At 33.8% G+C, this 19,181-nt stretch overlaps 2 protein-coding genes across 2 annotated transcripts; one reads left to right on the top strand and one right to left on the bottom strand.

Annotated features, from left to right (window-relative positions):
* The first annotated feature begins 3,363 nt into the window (after positions 1-3,363).
* LOC11443795 (anthocyanin 5-aromatic acyltransferase) lies at positions 3,364-5,130 on the top strand. Its single transcript, XM_003599080.4, has one exon. The coding sequence runs from the start codon at positions 3,514-3,516 to the stop codon at positions 4,918-4,920; it is 1,407 nt and encodes a 468-aa protein (XP_003599128.1). The 5' UTR covers positions 3,364-3,513; the 3' UTR covers positions 4,921-5,130.
* Positions 5,131-10,233: 5,103 nt separating this feature from the next.
* Positions 10,234-18,349, bottom strand: LOC11419599 (putative RING-type E3 ubiquitin transferase C3H69). Its single transcript, XM_003599078.3, has 8 exons — positions 17,992-18,349; positions 16,945-17,032; positions 16,063-16,841; positions 15,401-15,470; positions 14,695-14,783; positions 14,558-14,618; positions 12,210-12,290; positions 10,234-10,667 (listed from the first exon to the last, which is right to left on the bottom strand). The coding sequence occupies exons 1-6, from the start codon at positions 18,000-18,002 to the stop codon at positions 14,582-14,584; spliced, it is 1,074 nt and encodes a 357-aa protein (XP_003599126.2). The 5' UTR covers positions 18,003-18,349; the 3' UTR covers positions 10,234-10,667; positions 12,210-12,290; positions 14,558-14,581.
* Positions 18,350-19,181: the final 832 nt, after the last annotated feature.

The following is a 19,181-nucleotide window of genomic DNA, read 5'->3' as shown; positions in this document are numbered from 1 at the left end:
TTGCTTGACATTCTTCAGAAGTTGCATGTGGGAACTCTGAGTGCCTCTAAAAATTCTAACATTCTGTTCCTTCCAAATTATCCAAATTGTAGCAAACCTAATCAAGTGCATGAAAGAGCGTCTAGATTTATCGTAACCTGTAGAGAAACTAAACTGAATGAAGTGATCCAAAATATGGGATGGATCTGCTGAATGAACACAAAGCCAGTTCCTAACCAGCTGTTAAAGATGTCCGAAAAAATCACAAGATAGGAATAAATGGCATTCGGATTCATGAAGACTGCAACCACTGACACAAGACCGAACTTCAGGAAGAATCACGCATCTACGAAAAAATTCAATTTTGAAGGCAGTCGGTTGCGAAACAAACGCAAAGCGAACACCGAAACCTTCAAAGGCACATCCTTCCTCCATAATAGTTTCGCTGGTATCTGGTCATTGATCTGCGTCGTATCTGTGAGCAAGCGGTAAGCACCACTAGCCGTGTAACCATTGGCTATATCAGGGGTCAACCTCCAAGCATCAACGGAATCAACCTGCATCGTAACGGTTAATAGTAAAAGCCTACACTCCTCAAACAACTCCTCCTCCCACACCAATAGCCTCCTCCGCCACTTCCAAGCTTCTCCACCCACATCCCACATCCATTGAAGCATTTGCAACACAGTAGCTAATTTATTATCAGATAAATCATATAAGCGACGAAATTACAAAGGGGGATATCACTCACCAACCTATCCAGCCAAAACAAGGTGTTAACACCATTACCGACTCTAAGGTGTAAGTTGTCAGAAAACCAACTTCCCAACATTGTACAACTCCCATCATGAATACTAACAATGTCCTTCCACCACACTGACCCATCCCGATCACAAAGCTGAAGCCGTCCCTCAACCCCACCATATCAAGCAGTTAGAACTCTAAACCATAGACCCTCTCTATCCACTACCATCCTCCAACACCATTTCCCCAACAACGCCAAGTTAAACCCCCTAAGCCTCCTAACCCCCAAACCTCCAACCTCCTTGGCCAAACAAACGGTCTCCTAGTCAATCCAGACAACTTTCCTATTATACTCACACCCACCCAAAAAAATAAATGAATTAAAAGAGATTTAATAGAGTCGATGATACCTGAGGGAGCTTTGAAGAAGGAAATAGCATAGACAGGGAGAGAGGTCAGGACAAACTTAAGAAGAACAAGACGGCCACCGAAAGAAAGATGTTTACTTTTCCAACAGGACAGACGAGATTTTATGCAATTAACCACAGGATTCCAGAAATGCAGTCTCCGAGAATCACCTTCAACAAGGAGGCCCATGTACAAAATAGGAAAGCTACCAATTTTACAGTTCAAAACATTTGCAGCCTCACGTAACCAAGAATGAGGAACATTGATACCCACCAGCGCACTTTTATGAAAATTTACTTTCAACCCTGACATCGTTGCAAATAATTGTACAAACATCATTACTCAAGTTTTAATATATTTTCGAGGTTATATATGTAGTTCTTTTTAGACTTTTTTTCTAATTGCACCTTGTATATTCCTGGTTACACTCCGAAATGACAAAATTATCTTTCATATAGTTTGATTTTCAAAAAGCCTCTTCCTTCTTCCTTTGTTACACCCTAAAACCCCTCTTTTCCATAAGCTCAGTTTAAGTAGGTCATGTAAACTTAGTTTAAGTAGGTCATGTTAATTTAATTTAAGTAGGTCATGTAAACTGAGTTTAACTGTACATACTTAAACTCAGTTTAAGTAGGTCATGTAAACTTAGTTTAACTAGGTCATGCAAACTGAGTTTAAGTATACATATCAACCTTGTTTAATGATTCTATATAATCTTATTTTAAGTATATACATATAAACTCGGTTTAAGTAGGTCATGTAAACTCAGTTTAAGTAGGTTTATGTAAACTGAGTTTAAGTAGGTCATGTCAGTTTAAGTAGGTTCTTGTAAACTTAAGTAGGTTATGTTAACTCAGATTAGGTAGGTAATGTAAACTTAGTTTAAGTTGGTTCATGTAAACTTAGTTTACATTTACATGAACCTACTTAAACTGAATTTAAGTTAACCTCAACGGTGTAAATTGAAACCGTCATACAGTGCAGTTGAGCAAGAAGAAAAAATTGAAACTAGCATTATTGAAAAAGAAGAAGAAATTCACTTACTTATATGCTATCGAGTATGGATGAAAGATGTTTTGATTCACTCTTTAATCTTCCATAGAAATTGATTGAAATCAGATTGTTCGATAGTTTGTAGATGAAATAAGGTGAAACTCAGTGACAATGAATAAAATCAAGGTTTTAAAAAAATTTATATAAAAAGGCAATTGTGGTATTATTAAAAACTTTTATGAAAATTTGGATGTAACCAAAAATATATGTTGCGTGAATAAAAAAAGTCTTCTTTTCATCCTAACTTAATCATCACGTGTTCTATATTTTAAAGGAAGAACCTTTCAAAAAAAATATTTTAAAGGAAGAGACAGCCGGTTCATTTTAAAGGAATAATAATAAATGGTATTTTTTAACAAATAATTACAAGTGGATCTTTTCTGATTTGTTAAATAGTTATTATGGGGGGACAATAAATTGTTATACCAACTATTTATAATTAAATAATTAAACGTGGTGTTTTATATGAACAAAATAATGACGTGGTACCTACTCCCAGATGGTCTCTTGGTTAAAGGAATATGCCTTAATTTTATGACAATTATTTATAATTAAGAAATGATATTTGAACAATTATAAAATTTTAAAAGTATATGCCTTATTTTTTCAAATTTTAAATAAATGATATGAATATTGCTCTTCCCCTATCAAGATTTGTTCATTCTCAACCAAACTTTCTAAAATATCCGCACGTAACTTAAATCATGCAGATGTTAAAGCCGTCACGACTTAGATCACGCTGAAATACAACCTAACATTTCCTGTCTATAATTTCCAATTATAATTCAATTTGCTTAGCCTGTGTTCCTTACGTGTGTGACTTGGATATTATTGTGATTCTATGTTAGTCCAAGGCATATCTTTACACATGGCTACCATGAAATATTATGAGCTGAATTTCAGGTAACAAACTTATTACAAGTTCTTTTTTGTATTCCAATTATAAAACACAGAGAAAACATAAGAGGAATCAAAAACTCCTATATTCAATGTACTTTTTTCATGACTATGTTAACATTGGGAATATGCAGGGAAAAAAAAACCAACGTCAGTTGACTTACGTTGGTGTTTGGAACGTGATTTAAGTCACGTAAATTGTATTTTAGAGTGACTTAAGTCACGTTGGGTTTAACACATGTGATGATAAAGCAATTATTAAATGATATTTAAATAACCATTTTCTGACAATTTCTGTAAAACTTTGACACAATGTGATGATAGAGTCCAGTCATTTGCTCCCTTCAACATCCTCACAATATATCTTCAACATCTATAAAACTATAGCACATTATACAATTATCATCACTTTCTTAATTCCTCTTACAAAACATGTCCACCATTCCTTTCATTTTGAAGGTCATTGAGCATTGCAAAATCACTCCCCCAATCAATACAACTCAAACAGTCTCTTCCCTCCCCCTAACATTCTTTGACATTCCTTGGCTTCTTTTCTCTCCAAGCCAACCACTATTTTTCTATGAATTTCCTCATTCAATTTCCCATTTCACAACCACCATTGTCCCAAAACTTAAACAATCTCTTTCTCTCACACTTCAACATTACTTCCCATTTTCCGGTACATTCGTTCCCTCGCTTGATCTAACCGAACCTCAACTCGAATTTACTCTTAACAACTCGGTTTCATTCACGGTCGCAGAGTCAAATAGCGACTTTGAACACTTGTGCTCCGATTACTCAAGAGATGTTAATGAATTCCACCCTTTGGTACCAAAGTTGCAACAAATCTTTTCATTTGAAGTAAAAGAGTTCCCTTTGTTAGCTATTCAAATAACATCATTCCCAAATTATGGCTTTTCCATTGGCCTAGCTTTTCATCATGTTGTTGCTGATGGAAGAACCTTCCACAATTTCATCAAAACATGGTCTTCATATTGTTCTTCTTCTACCTTTGAAGACTCATCATCGCTTATAAAATCCCTTCCCTTGTATGATCGAAGTGTGATTATCGACACAAATGACCTTCACGAAGTTTTCTTGAAAGATTGGAGAAAAAGAAGACTAGTACTCAATGCAAAAGATAGTAGAGAATCCAAAGTTGATTCCTCAAACATGACTAGAGCTACATTCTTAATGAGTTTAACTCAAATGGAGAAAATCAAAAAAATTATTGTTGAATCATGCAAAGAAAAGAAAACATCTCAACCTTTGCATTTATCTTCGTATGTGTTAACTAGTGCTTTTTTATGGATTTGTTTGCTTAAAACTCAACAAGAGTTTATTAATGAAAAAGTGGTTTGTGAAGATGTTACACACTTTGGATTCATTGCTGGTGGTATAACAAGATTGGAGTATCAAGTACCAAAGAATTATTTTGGTAATTGTGTTGGATTTGGAAGGGTATCATTGACAAAAAAGGACTTACTAGGAGAAGATGGTATTGTTGTTGCAGCTAAAGAAATTGGAAGCACAATTAAGAAACTTGATGCATCAATTTTTGGAGAGGGTAAGAAATGGATTTTGGATTGGGAAATGTTACATGGGTCAGAGGAACATGTTCATGTTACATGGTCTCCAAAATTGAAACTTTATGAATTGAATTTTGGGTGGGGGAGGCCTAAGAAAATAGAGGAGGTTTCAATTGATTTTACAAGAGGTGTTTCTTTTGTTGAGAGTAGAGATTTTGAGGGTGGAATTGAGATAGGGTTAGCTTTGCCTAAGAGTAAAATGGATATTTTCACCTTTTTCTTCAAGAATGGACTAGAGGATCTACCATGATTATCTAGTTTAACATTTTCTTGCTCAATGTGTAGGTTTTACATATGTTTTCATGCGTCATTTTTCTATCCACTGCATAGATGCAAGAAGGCTAAGAGATTCACCTTCTTTAGTTTGAATCAAGTTAGGGATGTAAGAGGTGTAAGCCGCAATAATCGGTCTTTGAATGTATTCAAATTGTAAATATATTTCTAATGTTTATACTTTTAATAATTTCTAGACATAAATTGATCAACGAAAAAATACATGACTAAAATAGACTATTTAAAAACAGATTTGATGACTAAAATGACTAATATAAAATATATACATAAATGAGCTTCAATATTGATACATTTGGAGACTATGAGTGTATTCAAATTGCAAACATATTTATAGTACTTATACTTTTAATAATATTAATACATAAATTGATCAACAAAAAAACACATGACTAAATAGATTATATAAAAATAGATTTGATGACTAAAATGGCTAAACATACATAGATTGGAGTAGTGTGTGTTCAAAAAAGGAGTATGGAGGGTTTGGGGTGAGACAGTTTAAGGAGTTTAATTTTGCTATCTTAGATAAATGGTGTTGGAGGATGCTAGTTCATAGAGGAGGCTTATGGCAGGGTTCTAGTTGCCCATTATGGCGAAGTAGGTTGGAGGTTGGGGCCAGAGTGGTTCTTCTTGGTGGCGGGAGGTCAGGAGAATCAAGGAAGGAGTTGGCGGTGTTGGTGGTGGTTGGTTTGAGAAGAGTGTATCGAGGAAGGTAGGTGATGGGGTTGACACGTTGTTCTGGTATGACAGGTGGATTGGGGGCTTCCTCTCTATGTGTTTTTCGTCGGTGGTTTGACTTAGCTGAGAACAAATCCATTACGGTGGCAAATTTGTTTTCGCTTGGTCTGGAGCAGGGGAGGTGTGGAAGTGGAGACGTAGGTTGTGGGCGTGGGAGGAAGATTTGTAAGCGGAGTGTAGTGTTGGTCTATATGGCAAGCTAGAGGAGGTTAATAGCTTTTTGAAAAAGTTTTTTCGGAATTTGATAAAAGTGATTTTAACAAAATCGACTATTGGAATCATGTGCGAACAATCACAACAATAAACAAAAAGATAAACTTGTGTGCAATAAGATTCAATGTAGAATTGAGTGATTCACAATACAAATCTTATTTACAATCAAACTTTAACGTGCCTTGAACAATTTACAAAACTTAGACAATTTCAATATCAAACCTATATGAACAATAATATCAAGCTAGCAAAACACAAGGCATATGAATTTGAAGAATTGAATAGAACTTGCACTCAATTGATCTAACCAAATTATTAAAACCTAATTCAACGAATTAGATTAACTTTTGATGAAAAACAACTTATATCAACACTAGCAATTATCCTAACAATTATTCAACTAATCATATGTAATAATGAAAAGTAAAGAGGATAGGGAAGAGAGATAACCCCGATATTTTGATAGTAGTTCGCTCTTTCTCGTCCTCACTAGAGCTACTTCTACTCTTCTTGATGAATTACGCCTTCACCAAGTCTTCGATAGAGCTACGTCTACTCTTCTTGATGAATACAATGTGTTTACAAGAGTTCCTTGAATTTGGTGCTCCCCCAAATTCCACTAAGTAACACCGATATTTTTACAAATGTTCAACCCCTATGCAAACACTCCCCCAAACTTCAAATAACCTTTGAATTTGGTGCGATTACCCGTGCACCCCTTCGAACTCTTCACTCAAGTCTTTTATGTTATGTCCGGTAAACGAATCCCCTTCGACTTCAAGAACGGTTAGAAAGACCCCTAAGACCTTTGGAGGTGGAATGAGATTATTCACTTCACTTTGGACCTTGATTAAGCCCAATCAATTTTCTTGAGAGAACCAACTTACAATCCCTATAAGCACCCTAGCAAATCAATGTGACTCAATGAACAAAGTGATTCTAAGAAAAAGTGTTTAATCTTGAAGAATGTATGAACAATGAGTTTTTGAGACCTAGAGAGAATAGATGCAAATGATTCAATAAAATGAGAGTTATGAGGAGAGTTTATATAGTAAAGGTGAGGAACTTAAAATTTTCGAGCTAAAACAACTGTATGAATTGATTCACTAAATGGCTGAATCGATTCATACAACTAAATGACAAAACTAGAAAAGGGAAAATGACATGAAGATTGATGTGTGTCAAATGATTTTTGAGTCGATTCAAGCTGCCCAGGATGAAGGTTGATACGATTCAAAACAGTTTGAATCGATTCAGGATAAGTCAGAAACATATTATGATACGACTCCTGCATTTTTTTAGACGAATCAAAGTGAATTGTTTCACAACTGCCATGAATTGATCCATACAAAGTAAGAGGCTTTTGTGATACGATGCAGATAGTGAGTTAAAACTTTTTTTTAAAGAGCATGTTAAACTTCAATCATCAAAATGATAGTTTGCATGTATTTCTACAAATAAATCTTTTTTTTTTGTGGTGGTCAGGATTCGAATCCAGACTTTGCATATATTATGCATTGTTCATACCAACTGAGTTAAGCTCACGAAGACTTTGCAGACAAATCTATTATGTTGATTTAATTTCTTTTACTTGCTAATTTAAATTTGATTTTTAGTTCCTATACATTATTTGAGGGATGTATACACATGTGTCTTTTTTCCCAATGGCCACTAAACATCTAAGCTAGCTTCCAGAAAAGAAACCCCCACGCAAAATTATTTTTATCTTGTCTTCTTGCCATAAAAGTGGGTGCAGAAAAAAAGGTGGCCACCGTATTTAAAGGAGTGATATGTCATGGAACATGGTTAATAAGAGATGGTGCAATTTTGTCAAAACAAATAAAAAATTGGGTGTAATTTGACTACATGTGGAACACGTGCAAGACACGTATAACCCAACTTTTCAAGTAAATTTAGCTAAATTTTTATAGTAGTTAAAATTAAACATCTACATTTTTCACCTCTTATTTTATCTTATTTACAATTTTGACGTTATTAATTTTACTTAAATCTAAAATTTTGGTCTTCAATTTTCGAAATATTCTACATTTTCTCTTATTTGGGGCTAATTATAACATGACAAGTGAGATATTTATGACAATTAAGTTAATGAGAATAAAATCAAATTTTCTTTTAAAGAAAAATGTATGAATTTATCTCAATCATGCCTTTCTTTTGTGTGTGTCAGAGTATCGAACTTTAAACATTAGAACTTAGGGTAAATTTTCAATCAGATAATCAACATCTCAATAATCTCTTGCGTCGATCTGCATTACTTTTTGTAATAAAAATTTATTGGTATGTTAATGAAATATATATTATTAAATGAGATTTTACCAAGACAAGGTCACATCATCAACTTATAAGTTGTCATATAAGCATCTTATCACATCATTAAAATTCAACCTCAATAATTAGGAATAAGAGGACCAAAAGATTCCAAAATTATATTTAAAATTTCCATTCTAAGTTTCATTCAAAAAATTTAAATTCTTCTTTTTTACTCAAAATGTTCACAAGTAGATATAATCAAATCATTTTAAATTTCATTTTTCCTAGATAGACTCAACAAGAAGTGAAAATACATCTTTCAAAACACATAGAAGTGAAAGTGGTCATTGATACCTTTGTTCTTATCTCACTTTTAACTGCTCGTTCTCTCTCATCTAAATAACTTATTTTAATATTCATTTATCATTTTTTCTCGTCCAAAATGAACTAAAAGGCTCGAAAGATCAAAGATACTTAAGTATTTTTTGTGGTTGCTATATGTCATGGCCCACCAGTTATAATATCATGTACCCTTTGTATGGTTGATCATGTCACCATCACTCACCCTCAATTATTGTCAAACTTTGATCGATTGATATTACCTGGTTCCCAATAAGGAAGGCATATGATTAGACTTTATTGATTGAAAACACATGTTTTAAACAATAGTGATATTCGGGCACAATTTTAACACCGTATAAAATATGCTCAGTTTCAGTGTAACAATTTAAGAAAATTGTTTTTTACGCATATGAATTTTTTAAAGGTTAAAATATGGTTTTGGTCCCTGCAAATATGCCTCGTTTTGGTTTTAGTCCCTGCAAAAACTTTTTGTTGTTTTTGATCCCTGCAAATATGTCTCATTTTGGTTTTGGTTTCTGGCTCCACTTTTGTGATAATTTGCACACGTGGCACATGATGACTGAACCATTTATTAGAGAAATAGTCCCTGCAAAATCTTTTGATTTTGTAAAAGGTCCCTGCAAAATATTTTGTTTTTGGAAATAGTCCCTGCAGGGACTATTTCCAAAAAAATTAATATTTTGCAGGGACCAAAAACAACAAATTTTTTTTACAGGGACTAAAACCAAAACGAGGTATATTTGCAGAGATCAAAACCATATTTTAACCTTTTTTAAAAACACATAGAAAATAAGTTTTTGCCTTCGATAATAATTAACTATCGTTTGATCTTTCTGGTGATAGTTACCGTTCGACATATATAATCTTATAAAAAAAACTTCAATGATAGTTAACCACCCTGAAGCATGAAAATTATCATGAAAACCAAACTAATAATTGTTCTGTGAGGTAAAAAAAAAATCCTGCCAAGACATGCACCAAGACCAAGAGATAAAACTAAAAATTGAGCACACTATAAGTATTAAAAATCAATTTTCATGCACTGAGACATAAAGAATTAAAAATCAATTATCTTGCATTAATAACTGAGCCAAGACACATAAATACTAAATAATTTCCATGCACTAATAATTTTTATGATGACACGAATCTTTTGTTTGGGAGAATATTTGACCTGCTATGTCCATGTGAAGATTCCCATACTACTTAAAATAAATACTAATTAATTGGTCCCATCCTCTGCATGTTTTCACGAAACCAGCCATATGGACATACAAAGTAACCTAACCTGAGTTATATTTACATTGGAGTTCGGCGTGAATTAACTCACACAGCGTGAGTTGTTCAATGTGACTTAACTCATATTGATGATATCGAATGAACGTGACTTAAGTCATGTGAGAGTTCTTTTATGCAGTTTATATGGGAATGAGCAATTTTGTATGGCAGAAAAGCAATTTTCTCCTATAAGTGTCTGCATTAATGGATAGGATTTGGATTCAATTTTCAACGTCTCCTATCGAAAATAGGATTGAGCATTGATTTGAATAACACATGATTTTCCCATCTATATAAAGACGGTTTTCTATGAACAAGATTTGGCTCAACGTTTTATTCAATACGCATAAGAAAAGAACCCAACTCAGTGTTCTTAAATAAAACAAAAGCCCTATAAACAACTATATAAACCCCAAATGTCTCCTGACAAATTCCTGTAAATAATAAACAAAATTCATACATTGTTGATCATTCATGTTCCCAAGGCTCTTGGTGCAATGTCACCAAGCATGAAAATTAAGTTTACAAAATAAACAACTATATCTTAATCTTAAGTAACACAAAAACCTAATTATTTTTACACCATACATAATTTTGAAATCCACCATACATAAGTAAATGTTTTCAAAGCCCCTCCCCTCAGATGACCAAAATGGTGTACACTGTAGTTTATTATACCAATCATCAATCCATTCATTTTGTATGCTTCAAAAAATTGGAGCTTATTGGAAATTATTCCATTGTACAAAAGCATATATATGTCCATCTACCATTTTACAATTTGCACTTTTATTACAGGATGGAATGCACAGTGCACCTTTTTCTTTGGTACCTTTGAAACTGATTAAACAAAACAAGAAAGAAATCATTGTTAGAAACTATTAGACATTTAGAAGATATATCACATAATATCATGACTGTACTTTATGATAATTTAGAGCATCTTAATTATCATAAATCATTTTTTCGCAATAGTTTTTACTTTTCCTCTTCACAATTTTGATTGTTCTCAAAAAAGGGTGACTCGCCACGAGGCTCCCAATAGATAGAGTATTATAGGGGGAATAAAAGTACGCAATCTTACCCCTTGGAAGCAGAGAGAATATTTCAAGATTATATCGCATGACCAGCTCACAAAACTATGAATATTCTATTAGCATAAATCAAGCTTAGTGGTTTGTCTTTCACAGGAAAGAGTACTGATACTCCCATTTTCTTTAGTTAATAGAAAAACAAGTCAACGCTCGATGAATAGTCAACACTCGATGAATAAAAAGTAAGGTTTCAGTAAAAGGGTTGCAAGAATTTAATCCACTGGAGAGAAAGACACAGAAGAGCCGACTGAATAAGGACCACAAGAATGACCTGACCATATCTCCCCTCAAAGATATGCTATCATTGTGACACAGAAGAGCCAAAACACAGTAAATGGAAAGGGCATTGCACAAAGGTAGAAAACAATCTTGCGACAATATCTCTCTCTAATTACTCCTCTCTATTTTTAGGCAACACGCCTTATTTCTCCTAACTATCTCTAATTAACTAAACAATTAGCTAATTCTCTAACTAATTAACTAACAACACGTCTTAAAAATAATATAATAGACCTATCAAGTGGCTTGGGTTTTCTTACTCAGACATAAAACTGAAGTAAACAGTTTTCCAAATTTATTCTCTACGGTGATAAGTTCGGTGTGAAATTGTGAATATCAAAATATTTATGTCTGGCAATGCCAAAGACTATTTCATCAAGTTCTTACTTCCTTCAGTTAAAAAACTAGAGCATAATTCCCAGATCTTCTTATGTCACAGCACAACATCACAATGGAATTGTAAAGAGAAAAATAGAGCCCTATGGATGTGCTCTCTACCTTTTACCCTAATATTTCCACTACAAATAATCTTAAACCTAGGATCTTAGGGGGTATTTAGATATTGTGGTACATTCAATGATGATTTCTCAAAATGTAATTGGTTATTTTAGTCTTAAAGTATTCTACATCTTCAAACCTTGACGTAACTAGGTGAGGGGGTATTGATACGGCTCGACGTAACTTTGAAACTAGGATTCTTTAACAGCAAATTAATTCAATTACTTTTCTTATCCTGAATTTATCACATTCCAATCCATAAATTAATGCAACAATAAAACATGTACTCCGCCAAAATGGCAAAAGATAAACATAATCGACTAGTTTTCAAGAATTAATGCTTTTTGTGAGAACATTGTGTAAATGAGTGGAAAAAAGAATTCATTCTTGTGAATTGACATCAAGTTCTAAACAAATTAATTGATAAACTAAAATCAAGGCCAACAAAACTAATATTCCGACAAAAAAGCTTTGGTGCTGGTGCATCTTGTTTAGTAAAAAAAACACTTACCATAAAAATTGAAGAGGAGCTTCACTTGCAATATAAATATAACTTTTCATATAGAAGCATTCCATTTTTTATGCAAGTATCCTGCAGAGACAACACAAGAAGCTATTAAGACAGCTATGGTTGAGAGAGAGAAACAAATTAAAAAAAGACAACTATGGTTTAAAGATAATTGATTCAAACAGTTAGCTGTGCATAAAAGTGAAGAAGCAACCATTTGGGAATCAAAAAATTGTCAAAAAATAAAAGACTATTTGGAGGAAGAAGAGAGCGCATCGAATGTGTTCTTTATATAGACAATTTTAAAAGTGTTTGTTTTGTTGGATGGCAGCAATCTAAGTTTGGAAGTGAAATAATTAGGAATAAAATCAACAGAAAGATATATCCCCAATGTTAAACCTAGTGTTGTCATTTGCCAAATAGCAGATAAAGCGGCGCTATAGCTTAGCGGAATTTGAACAAATTGCTACCTATTATTCCACAAAACGTTATTTAGAACAAAGTGTTGTCAAATAATGGCTATAGCGGCGCTATAGCTATACAGCACAGTGGAATTTGAACAAACTGCAATTTTCCACAATATGTAATTTCACAACGCTGATTAGACCATGGTCTCTTTCTTTGATCATTTAACTGTGCATAAAGTTTTCTACTTCCAACATTCTTTATTTCATGAAGGCCATAAAAGATTGCTGAAAATGGCCCTAAAGAAATGATGTGCTTCCTCCTACATAGTCAGAATGTCCAATATCATACTAGTGAACCCTCATAATGTTGGAAATTCCGCCTTTATTGCGGTCCTCCCCTAATTAGGCCAGACCCAGATTCTAAGGCATAATATAACCCATTTATTCCCTAATGCCTAACCATAAGAACTTGAAAATACAACTTGATGCAAGAGATCACATGTGATCAGAAAACGAGTTGTAACATGATCACTACATACTCATAAAACAAGGTCACCATTAACAGTTATATCAAGCTGGGGTGAGTATCACAATTTCGGCCAAGACGCTAAGCTTATCTATAAGAGAACAGATGGTGAGGCTTCAACAATAGAAGTTAAAAGGGTAATGTTAACCAGTGCCTCGGGCACTGGTTAAGGAGTTAAATGTGGCAAGTATTACATTGAAACTTGTGCTGTCAACCCTTGAAAAGCATAAAAAGTGTTACTTTTATTTTAAAACTTCCTTTTTTAAGTTTCCTTAACCAGTGCCGCACTGGTTAACATGACCCAAGTTAAAAACACAAACTAAAAAGTCAAAACAAGCATCCAACACAGCTACAGTCGACTAATATTTTTTGGCTCAGCAGTTGTAAGTTGTTAACTTTCAGTTATTTCTGGTTCTTGCTACGAACAAGTGTTCTCAATGACAGATGGTGGCGAGCCAAAAGTCCTCCATATAGCACATAAATACAGTAAGAATATTCAAGAATTAAATAAAAAACTAAAAAATCAAAAAAGTTAGACTTAAATTGATAGGAAATTTATTAGTCTGATAATCAAAATGTCATAAACTACTAACGTCGTTTTCATCAAGTTCAAGACAGTTAATGTCTCTAACCATCTTCCTCAACCGTAAAATAATCAACTTCATTGCCGTTATCAAGTGATGCATTTCCATCTACCTCGTCTTCTTTGGACAACTCAACATTAACCAACACTTCTTTGGATTTTTCACCATTCTCCTCAAATTCATCATCTTCAACCACCTATCATTTCCCTTTTAAGGGTGAAGTTGTATAATCTTGACTTTATTTAGAAGTTTTTGGAGTTGTAACACTACTTTATGGCTCCTTTATTACCCTTATCTTTTGCCTAGTATATTGTTTAGGCTCTTTTACCCAATTTAGTCTGTCCTCGTCATAAAAATCAACTCATTTTAGCATGATTATCGTCACCATTCTCTCCCACAATATAATTGAGTGAAATAGGGTTAATTTCATCTCTAACATTACGTTTTGTTTGAGTTGCTTGTTGCGTTTGTCATGAACCAAATTACGCAACTTCAATTCTTATGGTCAAAGCTTCTTTTTTTTTTTTTTGAGGGGTATGGTCAAGCTTATTTGTTTATTAAAAATAAATATGCAATATAAATATAATTATAAAAAAGAAATTATGAACTTTTTATAAATAATAATCCTACAATTAAGCTATTTCCCAAGGTGAAATTTATCTATGCCACTTGAAAAGTGGAGAAATAATTAAATTATATAAATATTTAAGACATACATCATTCCTAACGAGACCATGTTGAAGTATTGGATACAAAAGAATCATATAATATATAATTCCATATACAAAAGAAATCATGAAATTAATGCAAATGAGACCCAAGGTTGAAACTTACATCACAAAATGTGAACACCGACCTTCAACTTAAATGCATGTTAGCAAGGAAATCCGACAACCTGATGGCATCATGTATTAAGTTAGTGAAATTGGAAAAAGGTCAAAGATAAGAACCAGGATAAGGTAGAGAGAAACCTGATGTCTTTGGCAATTATGGTGTCGCCATCTGCAGCCCCAAGATGACGCAAAGCTACCTCCTCAAGACGGCCATCACGATATGCATGCTGCAATCAAGTATAACATAAATTAATTAGGCTCTAGTTGTTCTATAAGGAAAAAATTTAAACACAGTTTAAAGCTTCACAGTTATCTAAACATCATAATTAATCGCTAGGTAGTGGAATAGAAATTGTATGCTTGCAAATCTTAAATATACTTCGGTGCTAGTATTATCAATCGCAGATAGTAGAAAATAGTGGTTTGTTTAAATTCCCTTACACTATAGTGCTATACCGCTGCTATAGGCTATAGCCTCTATTTGACAACAATTTGCATTAAATTTCGTATCGCAGAACAATAGCAGTTAATTAAAATTCTGCTACACTATAGCTGCTAATCAACAACATTGTTGAATGCCAGAAATAAGTTGCAGTCATTAACTTCAGGGCTGAATATGTAATGAAGACAGTTGAAATTTGTTCACTGCAAACTGAATTTAGTACACTTTGGTCTCTATATAAAAAAGGATTTACTAATGTCATAAAGCATCATAGCATAGAAAGAAAGAAAAAATCTTACAAGCGCTAAGCTATACGATAAGTAAAGTTTTGGAAAGAAAAGTAAAATGGATCAAACAGGGAGGGGGGTGAGCTAAAAATTTCACTAATATTTACATATTTACCTTGTAGAAGCAGCTGGTACCGAAAGGGCAGTTTCCTTCGCCAAAGTCAAAATGCTTGCAGTCAATTGACCTACAAATGGTATTGAACAAATACCAAAATAAACATTTCAGCAAAAAGCTAGAAACATCAGGGCTAGTTTGGACAGGCTTATATCTGAGTTTATATACTGGAATAAGCATGTGTGAGACTGTTTGGGAGAGATTAAGGAAATAGCTTATGACATGTCCAAAAGTTGCATTTAGCTTATTTTCATAAGCTCTCCAAGATAACTTATGAAAACAACCTAGAGCTTCTACAAAAATAGTTTGACTTTATTACATTTTTTGTCATCAAAATAACTTATACATAACTACATATATGACAAGCATCTATGCAATAAGTGCTTAATTAAGTTGTTTATCCAAATAGGGCGTCACTCTGAACTATTATGTTGCTTATATTAGGAAATAGATGCTATGTGCATGTTTCACCATCTGCAGCCCCTACACATGCATATCAATGCTATCATATGATTTATATCACCCCTTATAACAACTTATTCCGCATCGTATGGTGAGAGAGACATACAACTATCTAAGGTTTGGTTTTTATTAGATCATGGATCAATTGGATAGAAAACACAAAAGACATATATAGATGTTGTGGGTGATCAAGAAATTACTTGAGCTTTGCCTTGTAGGTATCAATGATTTCCATTTTTTCTTCACTTGTAGCATACCAAATAACACTTGGAACGACAAAGTAAGATAGCTTGCGACAGATAGGACAAGCCCGCAATGTGCTATTAACATCCATCCCTAATGTTGGGTTACTACTACGCCAATTTCTAATACACGATACGCAGAACGGATGATCGCATTCAGATAGCAGACCAAACTTACGCTCAGCTGCCGTAGGCTTTGAAAGAACACGCTCAAGGCAAACACTGCATTCAATTTCTTGACTTCTTTTCAATGCCTCGAGATGCTTTTGCTTATTTCTGCAACTCATCATATGTTCTTCTCTTTCTTCAGGCCGGAAAGGATGCAAGCATTGTCTTCCACATGAGGGGCATAAATCTCCGTGTACATGAGGACATTGTTCCCCTCGTGGACAGTTTCCAGCAGCAGCAAATGAACAAATCGGAAGCTCAGAAGGTGAAGTAATTACCGATTGAACAACATCATCTTCCCTTAGGAAGTCAAGTTGCGCAGATTCTTGATTCCAGGCTTGTTCACTGGGAAGAACAAAGGGAGTGCTGAAAAGAGAAAATTCTGCAGCTGTAGCAACACCATTCGATGTAACTCGGGTATTACCAAGTACAGCCGATTCTGAAACAAGGGGCTGGTGTTCGGTTATTGAAGAAGATGGAGTAGAGGACTGTGCTCGAGAAGCTTTGACATGATCATACCTGCAGCGACTACCATAAGCACAAACTCCTTTCTGATAAAATGTGCATATCTGCCACAACAAGACAACACAAGAACAAAAAATCAGAGAAATGTATAACTCAATAACCATAAATCGGTGAAATGTCCAACATAGAAGAGGTTGTATCACCAACATTATTTGGAGGGGCTTTCCAGTCATGAGAAAATTCACAATGCTCCCCTTTCAGACACGCTCCATGAGCAAAGAACTTACAAAGAACCCTGAAAGATTCAAAAGACAATAAATTACATAAATACGAACAGTCGGCACACAAGCAAATTTACAACGAATGAAAAAGACCCGCACAAGGCACAACAGTTGTTTCTATTATCAAAAATCAAGCTCACCATTAAAAACCTTCTAACCATGTTTCCGCAAACGAAAACGCAAAGCATGATTAAAATGAATTCATGGTTACATAGAACTATCCACATTAAAAAGTCTCTAGAATAAAAAGGGGCACCGGGCTCCCACCAGGTGGAATCTGGGGAGGATAGACAGACATAGCGAGTGTTTGGGAAAGCGGTGATTTACTGCCAACGTGCATTCAAGCAGCATTTAACCGTGAAAATTCAAAAGCTATAAAGCGGGTTTTTTAACCATCACCGCAAGTTTTTTACCGCTCAAATAAACATATGCATATATTGAAGATTTAACACCCTGACCTTAAGGTCACAAGGCAACAAAAGAAGCCTCTAGAAACCTAATTGTGTTCCTACTTCAATAAGCTATATCCAAATAACTACTCAAATTTTCAGCTTTCAATTTCCAATTTCTGAATCCTAATCAAAAAGAAAAGAAAAGCCAGATAGGAGAAATATCAAATTCATCATAACATATCAATAATACAAATATATTGAAGAAATAACAACAATTTATTAAATATTGAAGAATTTTCAACTTTCAACTTATGATTCAACCTAATTGAATTCCTACTTCAAAAAAATTCTGAGTTATAATCAAAAGCAAAAAAAACACACCATGATTGAAGAAAAAACAAATTCATCATAGCATATCAACAATACAAATATATTGAATTAAAAACAACAATCAGAAACACCCCATATAACAAAAAAAAAAATCAAGAATCACCAGAAACAGAAGAAACTGCATAATCACACAAATCAAAAGAAAAATTAAATTAAATTGGCCAAAGAAAAATCAACATAATCTATCTTACCTCTTTGACATGGCGAAATTATTGCAAAATTGAGAATAATATTAACCAAGAGGCGTTAGGATCAAAGTTGAAAACCCTAAACCTCTTCAAAGTGATTCTTGATTGAGAAAACAAAAAGGGCTATAATAAAAAATTGAGGTAGCCAAAAAACGTGAGGTTTTTCTATTGAGAGAGAAAAAGCAAGAGAAAAAGAAATGGTTGTGAAGATAGGATTTAAGAATAGAAAAGAAAAATATTATTATGAGGAAAGAAAGAAAGATTGGAAATTGGAAATTTGAATGAGACACAACAAAACACAGAGGTTAGGTTGGTTTCAGCTGATTGTATTGTGTGTTCTTAGCCTACCAAAATCTATGCCGTTTTGTGAGGGTTGTTTGTCTTAAACACGTGACTTTGCTTGCTTTGTCATGTCACGTGATTCATCACGTGCCCTCCCTTCATTTTTAGGTTTACTAAATTTTTCAATCAATCCCCCGGACACCCCACTTATTCACCTTTAAAGTGAATTTCTCTAGCCGCTAGGCTACTTGACCAAAAAAAAAATCTATCAATATACGAGGTACGGATACGACACGGACATCAAACACGATACACTGATACCATAAATAATTTTAAAAAATCACATAATTCGATGTAATTATATGTGTCGATGTCGTATGTGTTCGGGACACGCATAATCTGATTAATGTTTGTGCTTCATAGGCATCAATTATATTTAAGTAAGATTTTAGCCTCTTCAAAAAAAAGGAAACTTGTTATTTGATACAATCAAACTTCACTTTTTTTTTTAAAGTAAAAGGAATGGTTTTAGTTATTTATGGAAAATTAATCAAACTTCACCTTTTTTTTTTAAAGTAAAAGGAATGGTTTTAGTTATTTATGGAAAATTACAATAATTGTTGGGTTGTATATCCTTTTCGATCAAGTTTTCTAAGTAGTTTATTGGAATTTCCTTTTAATTCTTAAAACATCGAATAAGTGATTCATAATCACACTCAAATATCACTTTCCGAAAGCAGTGGCTAATAGTTAGATACATGGCTTTATACATAGTCACCGCTTCCGCAACCATCGGATCTGCAAAGTCTTTAGTCTTCCAAGTTGTTGCCACGTATATGGCCCAAATCATATTTGACATATGCTCATAAGCCCCAAGTTCTCACCTCTTGTAAGTTCACATTGTTGTTTAC

This window comes from Medicago truncatula, chromosome 3, assembly GCF_003473485.1.
Source record: "Medicago truncatula cultivar Jemalong A17 chromosome 3, MtrunA17r5.0-ANR, whole genome shotgun sequence".
NCBI lineage: Eukaryota > Viridiplantae > Streptophyta > Magnoliopsida > Fabales > Fabaceae > Medicago > Medicago truncatula.
Note: the sequence above shows the minus strand (reverse complement) of the source record. Positions and strands in the feature narration are given on the sequence as shown.

Coding starts and splice junctions, on each gene's coding strand:
- LOC11443795 (XM_003599080.4), top strand. CDS start 3,514: ATGTCCACCATTCCTTTCATTTTGAAGGTCATTGAGCATTGCAAAATC.
- LOC11419599 (XM_003599078.3), bottom strand. Junction 15,471..16,062: donor ACCTACAAGGCAAAGCTCAA/GTAATTTCTTGA, acceptor TACCATTTGTAG/GTCAATTGACTGCAAGCATT. Junction 14,619..14,694: donor ATAATTGCCAAAGACATCAG/GTTTCTCTCTAC, acceptor TGATGCCATCAG/GTTGTCGGATTTCCTTGCTA.